At 40.5% G+C, this 21,294-nt stretch overlaps 1 protein-coding gene across 3 annotated transcripts in view; it reads right to left on the bottom strand.

Annotated features, from left to right (window-relative positions):
* Window positions 1-18,251: 18,251 nt before the first annotated feature.
* ppargc1a (peroxisome proliferator-activated receptor gamma, coactivator 1 alpha) overlaps window positions 18,252-21,294 on the bottom strand; it is a 36,445-nt gene continuing 33,402 nt past the window's right edge. For all 3 annotated transcript variants that reach the window (XM_046064600.1, XM_046064601.1, XM_046064602.1), the window contains one exon: window positions 18,252-19,807. In XM_046064600.1, coding sequence (XP_045920556.1) covers window positions 19,704-19,807 — 104 coding nt within the window. In that variant the 3' untranslated portion in view covers window positions 18,252-19,703. The remainder of the gene's footprint in view (window positions 19,808-21,294) is intronic.

Here is a 21,294-nt window from a genome sequence, read left to right as displayed (position 1 = left end):
AGTAATATTTAGTGACGACAAGCAGATATGATTGAAGTTATCGACCAGATTGTTGGTGTTGGAATCAGACAGGTGTTGGCTTTGGCTCTGAAAGAATGCGCAAAACTTTGAAACACTTTTTTCATTAAAGATGCGAGAACACACGGAGCTTTGGTGAGGCGGCATGAGTAACAGGCGAATCGCAGCTAAAAACAATACATCTGTGGTCAGATATGGTCATGTCCACTAATTCCACAGAGTTAATGGGGTAAAAACCAAGTCCAGTGTATGACCACGGTTATGAGTTTGCCCTTTGACATGTTGTTTGAAGTTAAAAGAAGTGGCCATATTTAAAAAGTCAGTTGCATTAACATTGGTGGGGTCATCAACATGAATATTAAAATTGCCTCAAAGAACAATTCTGTCATAATTTAAAGCCAGAGTAGATAAAAATTCAGGAAGTTCTGATAAAAATCCTCCAGGCGGTTTTGGGGGGCGATAAATTATAACAAATATGATGTTGCAGCCCTCCAAGTTTAAGAGTGAGAACTTCAAAGGAGTTAAATTCATCACAGCGTACTTGATGACATTTTAAATTTTTCCTATACACGCTCACTAGCTATAATCGGTTGACAATGGATGGATGGATAATAAGACATCAAACTACTGTCTTATTCTTTAATTATAATAAAAATATCCTGCTCAGAACTGCCGCTTCATAACATCATCATATTGTTTAGACTTAATCTCATATATTTAGCAAAATTTGCGGTGTTGCCAAAGTTTTTTGGTGTCTTTGCACACACACAGCGTCATTATTACCATCACAGCTAAAATACAGCCAGACGTTAATTCTACATTCAGCCATAGTCAGTATTCAATCGTGGGAAATGTAAAGGGCTGCAGCGGCTCATTTCAAAGAAGCTCTGTCACAGAGCCATAGCACAAGCATGACTTTGACAGGCGGAAGGAGAAGTACTTCTTATCAACCGAGTATAATTAGACCATCCTGGTGACAGTAAGATACTTATGATAAACACACACTCACTCCTAATTACGGAGTTTAGATTTAGATCCTTTTATATGAGTATCGATCCTAGAGCAGGAAATGTTGGTATCAGAAATATTGATACTTTAGTATCAATCCGTACATCACTAGTTTGAACATTGTTAGAAATATTTATATACTCAAATAAATAACATAGGTTTACGTAGTAGTAGTCCGCCTGCCAACTTATGTAGTTGTTGGGACACCAACAGGCAAATCATACCAGTGAGCTAAGAGTTTCCAAAGCTGCATTGAGCTGCAGATGGGTGGGTTGCCAGATTCTCAGTGGGATCTGCAGTACAAGCATGCAAAATGCATAATGGAGCTTTAACTTAGAATAGAAACTTTCAAAAATGTGACACGTATTAAGAACGTTCAAGACATCTTCTTGTTAACGTGTTAGCCCTAAGCACCTGATAAGGTGATAAATATCAAAGCTTGTTTCTGTGAATTTTCTGCCCCCAGTTCTCACAGATCGCTTAATACAACTTCAAGTATTACAGTCAGAATTTACCTTTGACAAGTGATGCAACACAGCTTTGGGAACGCTCACAGAATCCTTGGTTGCCATGTCAGTGATGGGTCTGGATGTGAAGTTGTTGCCTGTGGCCAGAATGCACACATTAAGAGTGTGTGGAAGCTTTCCAGCATGGCATATCTCTTTATGTAATGCAATAGCATCTGCTGAAGGCGTCGACATAATCCCAAAACTGAGCCATCCGGTCGGCATGCCAACAAGTCCGAGGACAAGGGATCTCAAATGGGAGTCTGCTGTCGTTTTATTTGCTAAAAATGTCATTGATTGACTTTTTTAAACTTTATGTCATTGTACTTTTAGAGTAAGCCAATATGAAAATATTGAAGCAGGGGTTAAACCAACCTGTCTTTGAAAGACTGCAACCCAAATATTTGTCCTTGCTCTTTTTACTGCTTAGCATTTACAGACTGAGGGTATAATAATACATGAGCAAACACATGAAGAGGGTTTTGAAACATAAAAAATAGAAGCAAAAACCTTGAACTGAACCCCTCAGTGAAATCAGGGAAAGCAGCAATTCAAGAGCAAACAAACAACAGGGGACTTGAATAACTGACACAAGATTTCCAATTAAGCCACACAAATCTGCAAAACAGTGCCTAGCGCTCTGTGAGGCTACCCACTGTGGGAACATCACATAAATGCAGAACTTACTTAAGGGTCTTGGTCATATAGGGACTTCTAGCTCTCAACTGATGTGTGAGATAAGACATATTATACTGAAATTGAATGAAATCATGATGGGAAAGCATTAGTTGCAAGTCTGGAAGTGTGATCACTTGTCCTTTGCAGAACAGGATAGTGTGTCCGATCAGCTGTGTTGTGTGCATGCGGGCATGTTGCCACTCTCCAATCAACGTTGATTGAGTCCAGGTGCAAGTTTGTCCTTCCAAGCGCTACAGAGCTGAATCGATACCAATTCACCCACCAAATTTGTTCACGCTCGCAGCAAAACTCTTGAATTACAGTATGTCTCATTTTTTATATCCGAACAGCGTCAGATTCACAAGGCAGACATAACGTGCTGTGCTCACATATCTGCGCCCTACACTGTGTGTGCTGCATTGTCCTTTAGCAGTGAATGTTAGATCCCGTTGTCCTTGTATCATGTGTCAGCACTCAATACAGTGTGTGCCTGGCTGCACCTGTGTCACCCAGAGCATGCAAATATGCTTTGTGGAACAAGTAATTCTGACGGTCTGCTCTGAAATTGTCCTAAAGGGAAATATAAGCAAACCTCAATCGACACTTATTAATAAAAACTCACTTCTTGGAACAAGCATGTGACCAGAATTACTTGAAATGATTGCACATTAAAAGCCTTCTTAACACACTCACAACAATACATATATTGCATATGTATCGCCACATTTCACATACACAGCTCCTATAGTTTTAGTGCGTGTAACACAATTGTTCCTCAACACAAACCGGCTTGTCACATTTAAAAATAAGAATTCATGAAGTGGGAAGACTTCCCTCAAACTTCCCTTCGTCCTACAACTTATAGCCTTGTCTCTCTTTAACAAGAAGCAGGCGTGCTTGAATGGAAGAATGGTTCTGTCCTTCACACTGTCTGATTTGCTTAGGAAAGGCGCTCACGTCTAATACTAATCTGAACGACAGTGGAAATCTTGGCTCACTTTCAGAGGCTAGATTGGGCCTGGCCCAATGACCTTCTCTCAGAGAACATGGAAAGTTTGCCGGCTCAATATGTCACAGCCAGCATGAGCTTAGAAAGAGAACAAGAAAGGAGTGATTAAATGGGTTAGATCTGTGGCTGGCTTTGGTAGATGTCAGGAGGAGTGCAGCTCTGGTTGTACTATGAGATTATCAGAAATTGTATCAGGCTGAACTCTCTCATCATGGAGGCGTCCAACTTTACAGAGCAGAAAATCAGAGACAAAGAGAGTATTTCTAATTCCAAAAATATTTCATTCCTGATTTCAGAGGTGATTGAGCATTGTTTTCCGTCTTCAGCTCCCAAGTTCAGCTCAATTTGTATGAATGCAACAAGTCTAACACATCAGTAGCAATCAATAAAGCCAGCCCAACATTATAATAAATGAGAAAACTATCATTCTGTCAAGAGCCAGACTTTTTCTTTCTCTTTCAGGCAGGATATAAGCAGATCCTATCCACTGAAAATCAATGCTTCACTGACATAAACAACTGATAATTCAGAAATTGGACATTTCTTAAGGCATAATTATAGCAAGTGAAGTACGTTTAAAGCAAATTAGCCTCACAGGAAGTTGAAACAAAGTGTTAAAACGGGGTTAATTGAATTGTAAGCCTTGTCACAGAAGATTACCAAGTCCAAGAAACACCACTTTAATTGCGTTATTACCATGTGGATTAAGGCATGGGGTGTTTTTGCCCAGTAATTATAGCTTGACTGTCCGTGCATTTTAATACACTTTAGTCAGGACGATTTGGGCTGAAATTTTTGACAGACAAACAAAAGGAAAGTTCCATTACAAAATGCATCTGTAATACGTTGGGATAACACTGGCATTTCAGCTGTAATGGTGCCCAGAGAATAGGGATTAAAAGGATATATGGTGATAATGAGTAATTAATTTGACAGGACATCGCCTTGATATGATGCTATTTATGTATCAGTGGAAAGAATCAGAGGAGCCAAAATCAATGAGACTCAATACACTGTGGTAATTTTTTTGAATGTCAGCATTGGGAACTAGCTTTTGTTCTCCTTTAACACCACCACCGAATATATTTAAAGAATCTTCATCCAGTCCTCAGCAGCGGAATATTGGTTACATCACAAAGATGCATTGCATTAAAAAGTATTAATACTAGCCATGCTAGTGGCATAGCTCTATGGAAATATCTAAACAGCTATTGGATGGATTGCCATGAAATTTGGTACAGATAGCCATGGTGCCAAAATGAGGGATCCAAACAACTTTGGTCTTCCCCTGACATTAAACTAAAGTCACTAAAGTAATTGACAAACATGTCCCCTTTAGAACGATTAGAGTTAAAGGTCAAAGGGATAAAGCCTGGGCTAAATATCGCTATTCTTTAAATGCCACTGATTGGGAAGCTTAAAGATATTCTGCTATTCGGTGTATCACTACTCAGCGACGATGTCATCAGAGTGAGCCGCGCCTACATTCATTTAACCTACGGCCCTTGGAATGGGCTGTTGATGTCATCCCCCATGCCAATACATCTGTCCATAAGTCTGCCACATTTATGCTGCTGAACACTCGCTCACTAAATAATAAAGCGCCACTCATACACGATATCATAACTGACAGGAAACTGGATTTTCTGTGTCTGACTGAAACTTGGCAGAACCAAATGGACTTTCTTGCGCTTAACCAAGCTACCCCCCAAGGCTATAGTTACATTCAAAAGCCCCGTAGTTCTGGACGTGGTGAGGGACTGGCTGTTATACATCATGCAGATATCCAGATAAAAGAATTTCCAGTACACGCCTCTTCATTTGAGTGCATTCACCTTGCTCTGTCTGGGCCTCTGCAGCTAAAGGTGGTCCTTGTCTATCGCCTGCCTAAGTCATCTGCTAGTTTCCTGCCTGAGCTTTCTGACCTTCTTGCTCTGATTTGCCCCACTTCTCCAGCTACCATCCTACTTGGTGACTTTAACATCCATGTTGATTTCAGAGATGTTTACACTGCAGAATTTGTGTCACTACTGGACTGCTTTAATTTTACACAACATGTCAACGGCCCCACACATGCTAAAGGTCATACACTGGACCTGGTATGCTCCACAGGTACAACCCCCACCCATCTACAAACTGTTGACCTGGCTATTTCTGATCACCTTGCCGTCATGTTCTCTGTTTCTGTGCACACACAGGAAGTGTGTGAAAAGGACCATTGCATATTGCAAAATCAAACAAGTGTGCATACCAAAACTATCCTGTACCCTTGCAGGCCATCTTACCAGCGATCCCCCAAACTGCACAGTTGATGACTTGGTTAATCACTACAACCTGGCACTGTAACGTAGTCTGGACTCTGTTGCCCCCCTCATCACTCGATCTGTCTCCTTCTCCTGTCCCTCTCCCTGGTTCACTGCTGAACTCATGAAGGCCACAGGGCGGAGGCTGTAGAGGTACTATAAAAAATCTGTCCTCACTGTCCACCAGGAAGCCTACAACGACCATGTTAAGAGCTACAAATATGCTCTGTCCAGTGCGAAAACTAACTATTACTCAACACTCATTGGCAACCAACAACATCAACCTAAACAGCTTTTTTCCACTATCAACCGCCTACTCTGCCCACCTGACCCTCCTCAACCATCTGACGCTGCTGGCCTATGCTCCAGGTTCCTGGAATACTTCCAGAAAAAGGTAGAAACCATCCACCAGTAACTGCAGCTGTCCAGCTCCTCCCACCCAACCACACTATCGCTACTGGACATAAACTCTTCAACTGTCTCCACACTGCAGCACTGCCTCTCCTCTTTCTCCCTGCTTAATACAGCTCAAGTTCTTAAGCTAGTGTCAAAAGCTAAGGCCACAACCAGCAAACAGGATCCAATGCCGACTGCCTTGGTCAAGCATGTCTTCCAACTCTGGATCCCACACTGGTGTCTTCTGGAGTGGTCCCCACCAACTTTAAAACTGCGGCGGTGATCCCTACACTCAAAAAACCTGGCCTGGACCCAGATGATCCAAACCACTACCACCCAATCTCCAACCTACCTTTTATATGCAAGTTATTGGAAAGAGCTGTAGCTGTCCAACTCAACCATCATATGCTACATCACAACCTCTATGAGCCATTTCAATCTGGCTTCAGGACACATCATAGCACAGAAACTGCCCTCATCAAAATCACAAATGACCTTCTCATGGCAGCTGACTCTGGCCATGTCAGCATCTTTTCTTCTCGACCTCTCTGCAGCCTTCGATACAATCTCCCACTCCGTTCTTCTCACTCGTCTCTCCGAAATCATTGGCCTCACTGGTACTGTGTATTCCTGGTTTCAATCCTATCTCACCTACAGGCAACAATACATCACCCTTAAGGGCATCTGCTCTGAATTGGCACCAGTCTCACACGGCGTGACTCAAGGATTGGTGCTTGGCCCGCTACTGTTCAATATCTACATGCTACCTCTTGGGATGATCATCCGGAAACATGGACTCCTCTTCCACTGCTACGCTGATGACACCCAGCTCTACATCAGCATCAACTGCCTGAAGGACATCAAGAACTGGATGGACAGTAACCTCCTCAAACTCAATAAAGACAAAACGGAACTCATGGTGTTTGCCCCAGAGTCACTTCTCAAAAAGGTTGGTGACATCTCACTGGATGTGGATGGCTGCTCAATCTCTGCATCCCCTCAAGTACACAACCTGGGCGTCATCATGGACTCCGTCCTCTCCTTCCAACAGCACATCAAAAACATTACTAAAACTGCCTTTTACCATCTTAAGAACATCTCCAGACTCCGACAGTGCCTCTCCAACTCTGTAGCTGAGACCCTCATCCACTCCTTCATCACCTCCCGACTTGACTATTGTAGCGGTATCCTGTTCGGTCTGCCAAGAATGGCTACTGACAGACTCCAGTATGTCCAGAACTCTGCGGCTAGGATGCTCACCCACACAAAACTTGGACTTCACATCACTCCCATCCTGAAGAAGCTCCACTGGCTGCCAGTAAAGTCCCGGATCAAATATAAAATTCTCCTACTGACGTACAAATCTCTCCATGGACTTGCACCTCAGTAACTCACAGATCTACTCCATCCCTACACTCAGTCACGGTCCCTGAGGTGCTCTGACAAGGACCTGCTTGCTGTCCCTAATTCCAGGCTCCGGACATTTGGTGACAGAGCTTTCTGTGTCAGTGCACCATCACTCTGGAACTAGCTTCCTCTTGCCATCCGCTCTGCCTCCTCTATAATAACCTTTAAAACCCAGCTCTTCACTGAGGCCTATGGGCTTTAATACCCCCCCTTTTTGTTTGTTAGGCGTCCTTGGGTTTGTGAAAGGCGCTATATAAATCAAAGTTATTATTATTATTATTATTATTATATCTCAGGAACTTATGTAAGACCAAGACAAGGACAATGCAATATCTACTTATTATAGAGATAGCTTTTCACAGGACTTTCAAAATCCTAGAAAATTCTGGAATCATTTGAACCTTATACTCAATAAAAATAATAAAAACTCTCTGAATCAAATACAAATTGGTAATGCCATTATTTTGGATCCTTTACTTATTTCTAGTGCTTTCAATCAGCATTTTTCTTCAATTAGTAAATTCCATGATACAGCTCTTCAGTTCTTCAATTCGGAAATGGGCCAAAATCTTTGAGAAATTAATTTTCAATCAATTATCACAATATCTTAATCAGTACAATATATAATCCTCTAATCAGTCTGGCTTTACATTGGATTTTTCAACCACCACAGCTCTTTTAAAGTTCACTAATGATGTGTTCGTAGAATTTGACAAAGACCAACATAATGCTGCTATCTTGATTGACCTTTTCAAAGCCTTTGATATGGTTGATCACTATCTGCTGTTTGATAAGCTTTAATCCATTGGTTTGCATCAAAATGTTCTATTCTAGTTTAATGCTTATCTTTACTGGAGGCATCAGTGTGTTGTTTACCATGGTTCCCAGTCAGATTATTTCTGCTTGATCAGGAAGGCCCCCAAGGATCCACTTTGGTACCCCTCCTTTTTTCTATTTTCATCAATGATTTATCCAAAATCTGTAAAAATTGCTCAGTGCATCTGTATGCTTACGATACAGTTATATACACCTCAGACTCAGATATATTAAAAATACAGAACTCTTTACAAACGGATTTCAATTTGGTTCAAAACTGGCTTCACATGAATAAATTGGTATTAAATAAAAAGAAGTCCTGTAATATGATGGCGTAATCGTCTTAGTACTTTACATATGCATATTAACTTCGTGGATGGGTCTCTCATGGATGAAATGGATTCTTTTAAATATCTTGGCTTTTGGATTGACCCTGAACTCAATTTCAAATTGCATATTGACTTCATTATAAAAAAAATCTATGGCTGTTCTCTTTACCGATCAATACACTGTTTTACATTTCAAGTCAAGAAATGAATTATTTCTCAGTTGATACTGCCGATTATTGATTATGTTGATATTATCTATATGAACACCACTGACACCAATCTTAGGGCTCTTAAAGAGGTGGTATTATGGTTTTTGGCTTTCCCCCTCTCCTTTATTGAGTTATATATCTTTTTTGTGGATGTACTAGGTTTGCAAAGTGAAAAAGCCCAAAGTCCACCCCAAAGGGAGTTCCCAGCTCCCACAGAAAACACTGCTCTGAACTGCTGGAAAACAGCTCGTTTGTAGTCCACGCCCTCAAAAACACCGGTGGAAAAACACTGAGCTGCAGCACACCTCTACTCTCCCTTCCAAACACTAGCTACCCTCCGAGCAGTCAAATAAAGTTAATAAAGTTGTTACTGTGATGTAGAGACAGAGCTCAGTTAAAACTTTATGGATGAAAGATACTTTTGTTACAGATTTATAACTCACCACTGAAACTCTTGCTCCAGTCCATATTGCCAAGCTGGTCGGCAACATGTAGCCTACAGCTGAATCAAAGCTGTTTACCGTCTTTTCGCTGACCCGCCTTTCTCTGCTTCTGATTGGCTATTACCGGCCTTTCGCTGACCTGCCCTTCTCTGCTTCTGATTGGCTAGTAGTCCTAACTAGGAATTGCGCTTGTGCAACTCCCAACAAAGATCATTTAGAGACAAGATGTATCACTCCATTGCTAAAACGAAGCCTTCAACACAGGGTGAAAAGAGGAGCTGCAGCAATGTGTAGTATGACAAAAAATATGTTGTTTTTTGAAAACTAAACCATGTAAACCTCTTCTGGTACAACTCCTGAATAGGATTTGGAACCTGAAAATGAGCATAATACCACCTCTTTAATGTTGTTTTTAATTGTCTTTGTAGATTTGTCTTGAGGTGTCCATTTAACACTCATCACTGCTCTATGTATGAGTCGCTTAACTGGTTACAGCCTAAAGCAAGAAGGGAATTTCACTGGATAAAGTTTATTTTCAAATGTGTTTACTTTAACTGTCCTCCATACTTGAAACAATTTTTAGTTCTTTGTAGAGTTCCATATAGACTCAGACATCCCTTTTTTATTGTACCAAGAACTTTTACTGTAGCTGGACAGAAATCATTTCAATATAAAGCACCATGTGATTGGAATAATCTTTATTCTTCCCTAAGATCTATCAGCACTTTTCGCTGTTTCTTGTCGTCTTTAAGTCTGTCTCTTAAAACAGGATGTTCATGTTATAAATGCTATCAGGTATAACTATGTTGGTTTGTTATACATAACGCTTACACTCGGAGTAATTAATAATTTGATTTGTTTTTGGGTTGAATGTTAGTTGATTTTCAATTGGTATAATTTAGGGCTGACCCTGAATAGTCGAAGATTCGATGCTTCGATGGGCAGAGCCTAATTTGACTGTCAATCTCACAGTCGAAGCTTTGCTGCGAAATGAAGATCATACCATTTTGGTGATATGGGTGTGCTCAACATCAGATTTTACATTCATACTGAAGTAAAAAATTACCTGGTTTTAAAAACACTTAAGTAATCCAAAATAAAAGTACTACACATCAAAATCTATTGAGCTTACAAAACGTAATCTATCTTTTTATATTCACTCACGGCAGGTTTGAATACAGCATTGTGAGTTATAGTGAATCACAACTGATTTGCAAGAGGACAAGTAGGATAAGGCTGCGTTATTGCTCTGCTGTTGTGGTAGTATCCCCTTCAGACCGTCTGACAGACATAGAACCCCATTTGGGACTTTGGGCATGTTAAGACGAGACAAGGAGGCGGAAACCAAACCTAACTGAAACAGTTCTCAATTCACAATCTCACCAAAAACCCACACATTAACTTCAGCACCTCTCATAAAGTGCAGCTCACAGTCCCAAACAGAGCAAAGTTGGCTTCAGTTTTCAGATGTTTGTATTCCAAAACTCTACCAGCTACGTTACCACTCAGTCACAAACTGTCTGCAACTCACAGTGCAAAAACAGTGCTGCTGCATTTCCAACGCGGTCATCTTTTTCTGAACTAGTTTATAAACACCGTGGTCCTTGGCGTTTATAGTTATGTATATAATAGTTATGTTTCACTCAACATTGTTCACTCACAGTCTGACAAGCAACCAAGACACAGAGAGACAAGAGCTGCACTGCTGAGCAGGTTAGCAGGACAGACAGATTCACAGCAGCTGCACATTAATATTTGGCTACATGTTGTCTGCTGACCTCAGACTTTGAGAGAAGATAACACATGTTTACCTGACGTTCACGCAATTCACTCTCACTGAGTTTTTTCTTTTCTCGTTCCCAGAAGGATAGTCCCTCTTCATCCCCTCATCATAGTTGTAAACACTGGCTTTGCCCTTTGACATGAGAGTGAGGTGGGGCCGTCCAGCTCTGCTCGGGGGTGACCTGATTTCTATCACTGCGTATGCAGGTGTCACATCAGCTGGGAGAAGTTGATCCAAGTTGGCTTTATCAGTTTCACAGTTGTTTTTCAATGCTGCTCCACTCAGGTGTGCTGCATAGGCGACTAACAACAATGGAAGGAGGTCTCATGCAGAATGTAACGGAGTAAAAAGTCGGATATTTGGCTTTGAAATGGAGCAAAGTGAAAGTAAAATGTTGCAGCAACTAAAAATACTCAAGTAAAGTACAAATACTGAAAAAAATTACTTATGTACAGTAACGAAGTAGGCTACTTATACTTCGTTACATTCCACCACTGGTATTAACTGAGGTGTTGAGTGTTGGTGAGAGTGGGTGTGCCTGTTATCTATAAATGTGTAATATATGTAGTTTTGTGATGTTCTGTTTTGTATTTGTTCATTATGTATTTGTGTTATAGGACCCCCTTGAAAATGAGATGCTGCATCTCAAGGGGCCATCCCTCAATAAATTCAATTAAATTTCCTCTACCGCCACCAGCAGGCCAAAGTTCTTGCCTTGTGAAATACCTCAGCATCTACGTGACAGACAGACATTCATCATCCCCAGATGATGAATCCTAAAGACTTAGTGATCATCAGACTTAACCTAATGCCATTATCAGCTAAACTAATGACATTCCCATCAGCCTCTGCTGTACTTTGTATGCAGTGCCAGTTAGCTAATATTAGCATGCTAACATGCTAAACTAAGATGGTTAACATTATACCTGATAAAAATCAGCATGTTAGTATTGTCATTGTGATTGATTGTGACATGCTAGTATGTTGATGTTAGCATTTAGCTCAAAGAACCACTGTGCTAAAGTATAGCCTTACAGAGATGCTAGCATGATTGTGCAGGCTCCTGGTCAACTGACAAAAAGACCTCTCTGCCCTGTTTCTGTTGCACAAATGAAACTTTTGCTTGTCTTCTGACTTTTGAAATAGTGTTAAATTAAATCTTCAACAGTTAGGAGAGTTAATCAGTCACTGAAGGTGTATCTGCGTTTTGAAATGATAAGGAGCGCAGACCACTTCAAACATCTTCTTTTGATACTTTATTGATCCCCTGTTGCTACCCACTTTCCACAGTCTACATGTTTGTCAGTTCACAAGAACAGCTATACAGCAGTATCTTTGGAGCTGCTGGTAATTCTGTCTGTTGCTCAAGGGCACTACAGGGAAGATGTTTCCAGACCCTGGAATTTGATCATGGCCTCCAATTAAGCAGTGGTCTCCCTACCTTCTCCTACTTCTCACATTCATGATTTCAACAGCCAGAAAACCCAGGACGGTTACAGAATATCATTAGCCTAATGGACGGGAGTGCAGGATGGCAAGAATGAATTATTGTATTACGGAGCCATTTGCAGCAGACTGTACATTGACATAAATAGTGCAAACAAACAATAACTGTCCATGTGCCTATTCTTCTGTATTGTGATGCCTTGCTGTGTGATACATGGGTTCAAGCCGGGGTTAAGAGACAGATGCTCTCGTTGGCCCTTGTGTCAGACTGAGTGGGTTGGGTGGGGGCTAAGTAGCTGGGAACTGGATTTAGACACAACTCCGCGATCCGCCAGGACCACTCCGCAAAAAATACAAGGAGGAGATAAGAGAGAGAGGGATAGAGACAGTGAGAGAGGATACATAGAGAGGGAGAGAGCACTCAGCTTTTCTTTCTTTCCAAGCCATCTTGCCAAGAATGCTTGAATGGAGCCATTGTGAAGACTAGTATGGGACAGTTTAAATTATAAAAATAAGAACTAGATAGCTAGCCTTATAGTTTGTAAAGCAGTGGTTTCCAAGCTGGGGGTTGGAAAGCGGTCTTGCGATAATTTCTGGTTTGGGAAATAACACTAATTCTTTCAGTTTTCAATGTTTTGTTTGTGCCTCTGTATAGTATTACATCTAAAGGCCTCTTAAAAATTATTAAAATGAAATATAAATGTATGAGAAGAGGAAATCACTCTTCAATTAAACTGCACACAACTCAGACATTGTTTCATTTAAACAGGTGACAGGCGAAAAAGGTTTCGACCCACTGATCTAAAGAATGATGGCAGCGGTGAAGTGTTTAAGAGGCGTTTATGTCTGTGTACACTGAAGCTCAAGTCATTTTGTAACTCTGATCTCGTGCTACTTTGTATTTGCAAGTAACTGATGTTATTAAACCAGTCTGTAACAGACTCTAAATGACCCATTTGTATGAAGGAAATAAGCATATTTGATTTGTCAGGATTTTGAATGAAGTCATTAAGTGCTGAAGTCATGGAAATTATGTTAATTGTTATTGATGCCACTCCATGATTGCCAAATAATAACCGATGATATGCTGCTCACATTATCACATTTACATGTTGCTCTCAATGGCAGCTCATTAGCGACGGCGCCGTGACGCCGGGCCTATCAGGATCCACTCTCACCACCTGCACACTTGGAGTCTGGGAGCTTTGGGAGGGATAATCTGCAGGGTGCCATCACAGCTTTGGCCCAAAGAGCGCCGTTGCAGCCTTGTCACGTCGAGTCAGTCCCGCTTCGTCTCTTTCCTCTCTCCGTCTTCCTTTTTTCGGTCAGGTGATGCACGCACAGAAAAAGCCCGGCCGTCTGCATCCGGAGCCCTAACGCTCTCTGTCAGCTGGCTGTCCCTGCGGTCACAGTGGAGATTCGTCTTTCTGCTGACGTCCCTTCTGTGTGGCAGAGAGTTGCCAGCCCCAGCATTCTGAAAGGCCTGCCATGGCCTCAAGGCAACGGAAGCAGGTAAACATAGGTACGTCAAGGCAACACTGATCTGTTAGTAAATGATCAAAAGGCCAAATTACCAAATGATTACCTTCCGGATCTGATTCCTATGCTAATCCATCAAAAAAATCCATAGAAACAAATGTGCACACACACACACACATACACATCATTACAGATACTAAAACACTGGAATCTTTTAGGTTTCCTTTTTTTTGTTGTTCTAATTAATACGCCACGTCTTGGGCACACTTGAGGTAATTAACATTGTTTTTTGCCAGCTACACACAGCAGATGGTGATTGAAAATAGAGGGATGAGTCGCTCAATCAACCACCATTTGTCTGTAGCCATTAATTATCTAGCGAAGAATACATTCAGTCCCCAAAGTTGATAGTTTGGGGGGAAGAAGAATACTGTCCTTCTGTTCCTCATTACTCTTTAACAGGAGAAACTGCTGAAACTAGAATGCCGGATAGGGAGATTGCGATTTTAATAGCACAGTCATTATCTTCTCCCATAAGGTGGCATACGATGGAAGGCTTGTAGAAAAAAAAATGATGCTAAGAAAGAAATGATTTCATTAAGCCAAGCAACATTTAGTGGTTCATTCTATTCAAATTCATCAAAGACCACTTTCAGAGACATCATGGGGACATCATGCTCAGTTTCTTTCAAGATGATGGGTCCAGAAACCGCAGCAGGAAATACTTATTTTTCTTATGATCAAAAGAGCCAGTGGGTCACATGACCACTACAAGAAAACACCACAGGCCATGTGACATAACTAATGATCCCCAGTTTGTACATGCAGTCTGATTGGAATAACAGCCTCCTGCCTGCAGCTCAGGCAGTCCCGATATTTCAAGATTTTGCTTCTTCCTCCAGTTCTGGCAATGCCAGTGGGTTTTTGCTTCACTTGAGCACTCCAGGAGTGGCGAGTTCTGCCTGGCAACAGATTAGTATTACACGCTCAGCTTATATGAACTCCTCTAAAAATAAAAAAGGGCTACAAGAAGGACAGAAAGGAACGAGGGCAGAAGAGCGACACAAAGTGAAGAGGAGTTTGGGGGATTGAGCAAAGCAAAACCTTGAAGGGACAATAGAGGCAGGAACTCAGCAACACGGCATCATATCCCTGGCATCATTTCTTTGATGTTATTTTGTCATCGTCAACTGCTCCCTAATCCTATGTCTCTGGAGCACTATAATCTTGTTTTTATTCTCTCTGCCAGCCTTGTAGTCAGAGATAATCAGTGTCACCTAACTTTAATTATTCTGATAGAATCATAGATAAATTGTTGCTTCAGTGTCAGTTGTTCTCTACTGAAACAGAAGGGAAATTTGTACTCTTGATGTATCTCGTGTGAGGATGAGAATATATATATATATATATATATATATATAAAAAATAAAAAAAGAGTTCTTGATAGTAAATTACCGGTAGGACTGCTCATGTTCCACCTCACAGGCTTTAATTACCTAGTCTCAGGTAGTCTAATCTTATTATCGAAGACTGCTTTTTCCACACCCTAACCTGCTTACATGATATTGTGACAGTCAGTAGAAGGGTGATATCCTCATAAAAGGGCTGGCGAAATTGTGCAGGCTTTTCATTTTCAAGTTGCTCTCGACTGCTTGCCCACCAAAATACTAAGTATTTACCCATTCTTGTCACATAGCTGGAAACAAAGGCTGAATAGTGAGGGCCATTTTCAGGCATTTCAACAGCATCCGACACAGCAGCCACAGCTAGATGCCAAATAAAATACAGGGCTACACAACTCAGCGGCAACATCTCAGTGTTTGTCCCACAGAGAGCCCAGCCCCTTCAAACCCCATTATCTCCAAGGCTACCACTTACTTCCAACTGGAGTAGAGATAGCTGCTTATCTACTGGTTAATAATAAAAAAGACACATAACAGATAAAAAAGCCATCCTATCGTGATGGAAAGAGAGAGGTGGGAGAGAAAAAAGCCGTCAGGGAGCAGAGAGATTTCCAGGGACAGTTTCATTCTGTGGAAAGGGCAAGCAGAGGGAGACCTCCCGCTGTAATGCGGCAGCCAAGCCGAAATGAAAGCCAGCCGCTCTCTTCTCTGGGGCTAAACAGCGGCCTTAATAAAAAACACAATCAGACCCCCAACCTTAAAGTTTAATGCACATTCTTCCCATATTTCTCTTTGCACCAGTAAAAAGGGACATGGTGGAAGCTCCCCGTGTGATCCCAGCTCCCAGGCTAAGATGTGTGCGTGTGTGCTAAAGAAAAAAAAAGGGGGGTTGTTATAGTCATAATGAAGCTCCATTGAATATCAAGTACACCATCAACTCACTATAGCTCTCCATAGCGTTAATGAAATTGTTCCCCCCAACTTTTTAATTAACTTGCAGAGTCGTGGTGTGGAGTCAAGTTGTGGACACAGACAAAGACTACTGTGTTCTCTCCCAGGTGATATGAATATCAAAGAGGGAAGTTGCTCTGAATTAAGCTGAGTTTCTTTATCAGGGGAGAAACTTCAGAGAGAGACAGATGTGCTGAGGATGGGCTTGTGTCATTCCTCCTGCGTCAGTCAGCTTTCATTCAACACTTTGATATATAAGCGCAGGAGGGAGGGATGATGAATTTATTGTGAATCCGCATTTGCAGCATGCGTTGTTTTTGTAACTTTTAAATCTTCCTTTTAAAAAACTTCAAGGATGTCTCCTTGATAGTAATCAGAGAGAGCACAAATCATAATCATTCCACAGCGCTGACTGAAATTGGTACAACAGTGCTTGATGAGCGTACATTCATCACAAGGAAAGGAAGATAATAGGGAAGCCACTGAAAGAAAAAAGTTTTTTTGTTTTTTTTTCAAACACATTTCCCTTTATTGGCATGGTGAGGCTGATGAGAATTGCACATAAAAAATTAAATTCACAAGAAAGTCGTACAATAGGTAGAACCACAAAGGCATTGGTAAGGACTTGGCAGAAGGCAACGTGGATAGGACACAAACAGGTAACAACCCAGAGCGACCCCCCCGATACGCACACACACACTTCCAGAAACACACGCGTACCTGCCCAAAATCACAAACTCATACATACATACATACAGTACATTTGCTCATACACATATTGTCCTTCCAAAAGAAACATGATTACCCAACAAACGTTTAAGCAGTGGCAAAGTCCTCAATAGGTCACATTATTAAAAAGTCCGCCACAAGTTGAAATTTGAACCATAAGGTGTTATAATATATTGCTACTCTAGGCAATTTACAAAGCATTTTTTTTTCATTACAATGATTAAAGCCACATCTATCAAATGGGACACGACACCATTACCCAAACGCTATACAGACAGCAAAAAAGTAAAACAATGTCCTAAAACACAGGTAAAGGGTTTTTTAATCCATCCCCCGACCAATTTTTGTCGCTTTGCATCATAAAAATTTGCCGTTTTCTTGTCTCCACAGTCAAACTCCATGAAAGGAAGCCTGTGATCAGCAAAGCTTTCATACAAAAGACTTTTCCTTCCTGTGATGGAAGCTGGTTCTCTCATTACTTCGCTCGTGCTAGAAACGGGATATTAATTGAACCAGAAACCACAAGGTTACCTTTTATGTCATGTCGACAGCGCTGTGATATCTGGACTGTGAGTGGGGGTGGTGTGCGGAGAAGTGGGGTGGCGATGGAAAGTGGTGCGGCATGCGATACATTGTTGAGTAGTTTTCCCTAGGCTTATAGAATGTCATTTAAAATCTGCCAGTTAAGACAGCTGAGAGGCACATATCCAAAGTGGTATATACTGCACCGACTGTCATCCTGTAATAGCCATGCACTACACAACAAACAGTTTCAACTCGACACATTTTACACACAGGGTGGAGTTAAGAGTCAGTCACGTTTGCACAGATGTCACAAGGTAATGCGTGCATTACAATCACATAGACTCAATTACATCTTAAAGGGAAGAGCAGAAGGTTGGAACAGGGACAATCAAGTGTTTACCGCACAGGGAAATGTCACGGTGATGAAATGCCAAGATACTGAAATGGAGTCATCCTAGCTAACAGCGACTGGGTAATGGGTCAAGTCCAAAAATCACACAACAATAGGAGCTAAAATACAACTCTGAAAAATAATTTATTGCTTTTTATATAGTTTTTTCCTTCATTTATATTATTATCATTGTTATAATTATTAATAATCTTGTAATTATTGTGAATAATAATAGTAGTATCATCATATATATATATATATATATATATATATATATATATATATATATATATATATAGAGCACATCAAATACAAGAGCTTTAAAAAATTCAGGAAAAAGGAAATTGTAAACTTTTGTTTGGCATTCACATAATCAAGCGTGAGTGGAGACGACAACAAGTGTTTACAGTGGTACAACAAAATTCCTGCAAAATCATTTTATTGCTTCATGTTCTGCTTCTGAGTGAAAAGAAAAACCAGCAACGTGATGCAGATCGGTATTAGTAGTGGAAACAGAAATCACTAAAATGATGAGGGGCTGACTGCTGGAGTGATTAGCTGAATGTTTTGATTGTTTTGGAAAGGCATAGAAGGTAATATTATCCCCCACCAAACCATGTATTGTACACCCTGTCTAGTGATTGTAAGTTAAATAACACAGATCGAAGGACAACATAAACAGTAAATAAATTTCATGAGGCACGCCATGTAAAATGGAGCCCATAAATATTCTTGATTCAAATATTAAAATAAATAGATAAATATGTGTTTGTACTGATTGAAAAGATTTGAATGCAGTATTCTCTCTCACTTAAGGTAATCAAAACGAGAACAATACAAAGCAATGAAATCAAACCGAGTTGCTTCAGAATAATTAATAAAAAATGGGGTACCTTTTTTTTTTTTTTTACAATCATGAAAAACACGTTAAAAATGCATTTTACACTGGTTGTATAAGCAAAAACACTGATTGAGAAACTTTATAAACAGAGAAAACTATACATGGTTGACTGTTTTTTTCCCCAACAAAATAACTTAAAAAAAGGACGTTTGTTCACATGCTCCCTCAAAATGAGCAGTCGGACACATCTTTTTTTCTTTTTTTACAATCATATCATGTCTGCTAAACATCATGTAGGTGTACAATATGTTTTACAGTATTGTAATGACTACAGATCAACATTCTGAATTAAGAAATTTTCTCCTCATTTTTAAAAAAGGCTGCATTTTACAGTGCATAGCTGTAACAAATAAAGAACTTTATCCTATATGTACATAAAATAAAAATATTCCTTTTTATAGTATTTGTAAATACACGGCTACATTTCTCCTTAAAATGTAGACAACAATGTTACCTTGAGAATTTTACCTCCAAGATACAATTCCCTATCCTCTTGTTTGTAATGTAACACTCGATCCAAACACCAGATTTCAAAGAAAAAGAAAATGAAAGAAAAATCAAAACAGCAAAAGAAAACAAATCTGGTTGAACAAGCTCCATGTTTTCACTCCCAAAGAATTGTGGGTATTGTAGAGCTTGGAGGGAAAAAAAATCATTAAAGTTTTTTGTTTTCTTATTCTTTCACTGATGGTTGTACAGCAGTAAAGTGCACCGAACGTGTGCACCGGGTTCTGAGGGCTCACCGGCTTTCTCAGAATGAAACGTCTCTTTCCAGCTCTTCAGCAGCTATGTTCATGTAAACTTCATTTGTGATATATTAATTTAAATTGATATATATGTCTATAGACTTATTCTTATATACTCTAGGACAGAGTGTAAAACTTCTGGTAGTCTCGTCGTCAAAGGAGCGAGAAACAACAGTGAGGTATCAGAAGTCCCTCTTTGTGACAGACAGCAGGTGCCGCTGAACCGGTTACCTTCTCAGGCTGCGCTGCGCCTCCCTCAGCAAGCTGTCAAAATCCATGGAGTCATACTTGCTTTTTGTGGAGGCTGGATCAAAGTCGTCCGAATGGGAGTCTGAAAGAGGCAAGGTGGATTGTGGTCAGTGTTGAGCAGAACAGGATTTCTTTGAATATGCACATAAAACAAGAGGTTGACCTTTGTGTTTTCAGAAAAACATTATGGTCGGAGCTCACAGAATATTCTGCATTTACACCTTTGATGCTCGGTCATGTGTAGCTCAGTATTAATCTGATAGATCCTATGCTATTGAGCTGGAGAGTTTTGAGATCTGCATCTTCCTAAAAAAGATACTTTGTCCCTGTCTTTGACTACATTAAGTGTAGTGTTGTCAAATTTCGTAATGTGAAAATCTGATAAGAAATACAGGCTAATACACAGTCCATGAATGTGCAGTCAGACTTTTAAGTTTTACGAGGGGCTGGCCACAATAAATTGATAATGAATCAATCCACATCTGCATGTTTACATAGCAACTACTACCAAAGAATTTAAACAGTAAGTTTTTTTATTTTTTACAAAGACTTAACAGATGTGAAAGCATAGCCTTCTGTCTGTCCATCTCTCATACAGAATGTCCCATTTTTCCTGATCAACCTGATAATACATAAAGAGTATTTTATCTCTGCCAACAGACAGCTTCACAAATGGGGTCCCCAAAGGGCCCAGCAGCACACATTTCGAGAGCTTTGAGAAATGGCAATGGCCATGGCTGCTCGAAGACAGCAGTCGTGATCTAATGCAATGGCCAAGGGCTGGATTGTGTCATGCTGCGCACCTTGAGGGATAAAAAATACCCCGGTGCTCTACTTAAAACTAATGGACAGTGTCTCAGAAAACACACAAAAAAGAAGCGCGAGCCTATAAGATTGAGAAGACTGGGAGAGGTTTAGATACCACACTATTATAAGAGTCTTCCTTTCCTCTCAATCTCTTTATCCTGTGCTATCAGTATAGGGACGGCCAAAATAGCCTATTCCTGACAGAGGCGGTTGACTGAAGCCCTTTCCATTTCAGCAGACTGATTAGTCAATCTCGGCATAATGTCTATCCTCAAGGCTTTAGGATTAGCAACTGTTTCCCTGTGTGTCAATTTCTCATCATGTCCTCCCTTTAAAAGCTGATGGCTTCAAGCATGTGCTTTGAAAATGTATAGTAAATGCTTCATTTATTGAGGAAAGTGCTCTTTTTCTCTGGAGTGACCCATTGACCCTCTTGCATCAGGGCATTTTACATTCCTGACCTCACAGCTGCTGACAAACAAGTGTCAGAGGAAAACCTGATGCATGAGTCAATACCTATCTTACATGGCATCGTCAAAAGGAGGAGATAATCTTTTGTGGGTGCGCAACAATTAATGTAATGGGCAATCTCTCGTTTAGGTTTCAATATGGCCGCTCAATTATCGCCACCCAACAACTGCAACTAACAGAAGAGAAGAAAGTACCTTTTTTTCCCCTTAACATGTCAAAAGTAGGGCATCTTGCCAGAAGAAAAAGCCTTGATTTCATTGATATCTTGCATTATTTATCAAATGCATCATT

Source organism: Micropterus dolomieu, linkage group LG12, assembly GCF_021292245.1.
Source record: "Micropterus dolomieu isolate WLL.071019.BEF.003 ecotype Adirondacks linkage group LG12, ASM2129224v1, whole genome shotgun sequence".
NCBI classification, from domain to species: domain Eukaryota; kingdom Metazoa; phylum Chordata; class Actinopteri; order Centrarchiformes; family Centrarchidae; genus Micropterus; species Micropterus dolomieu.
This window is presented reverse-complemented; position numbering and strand designations above follow the sequence as displayed.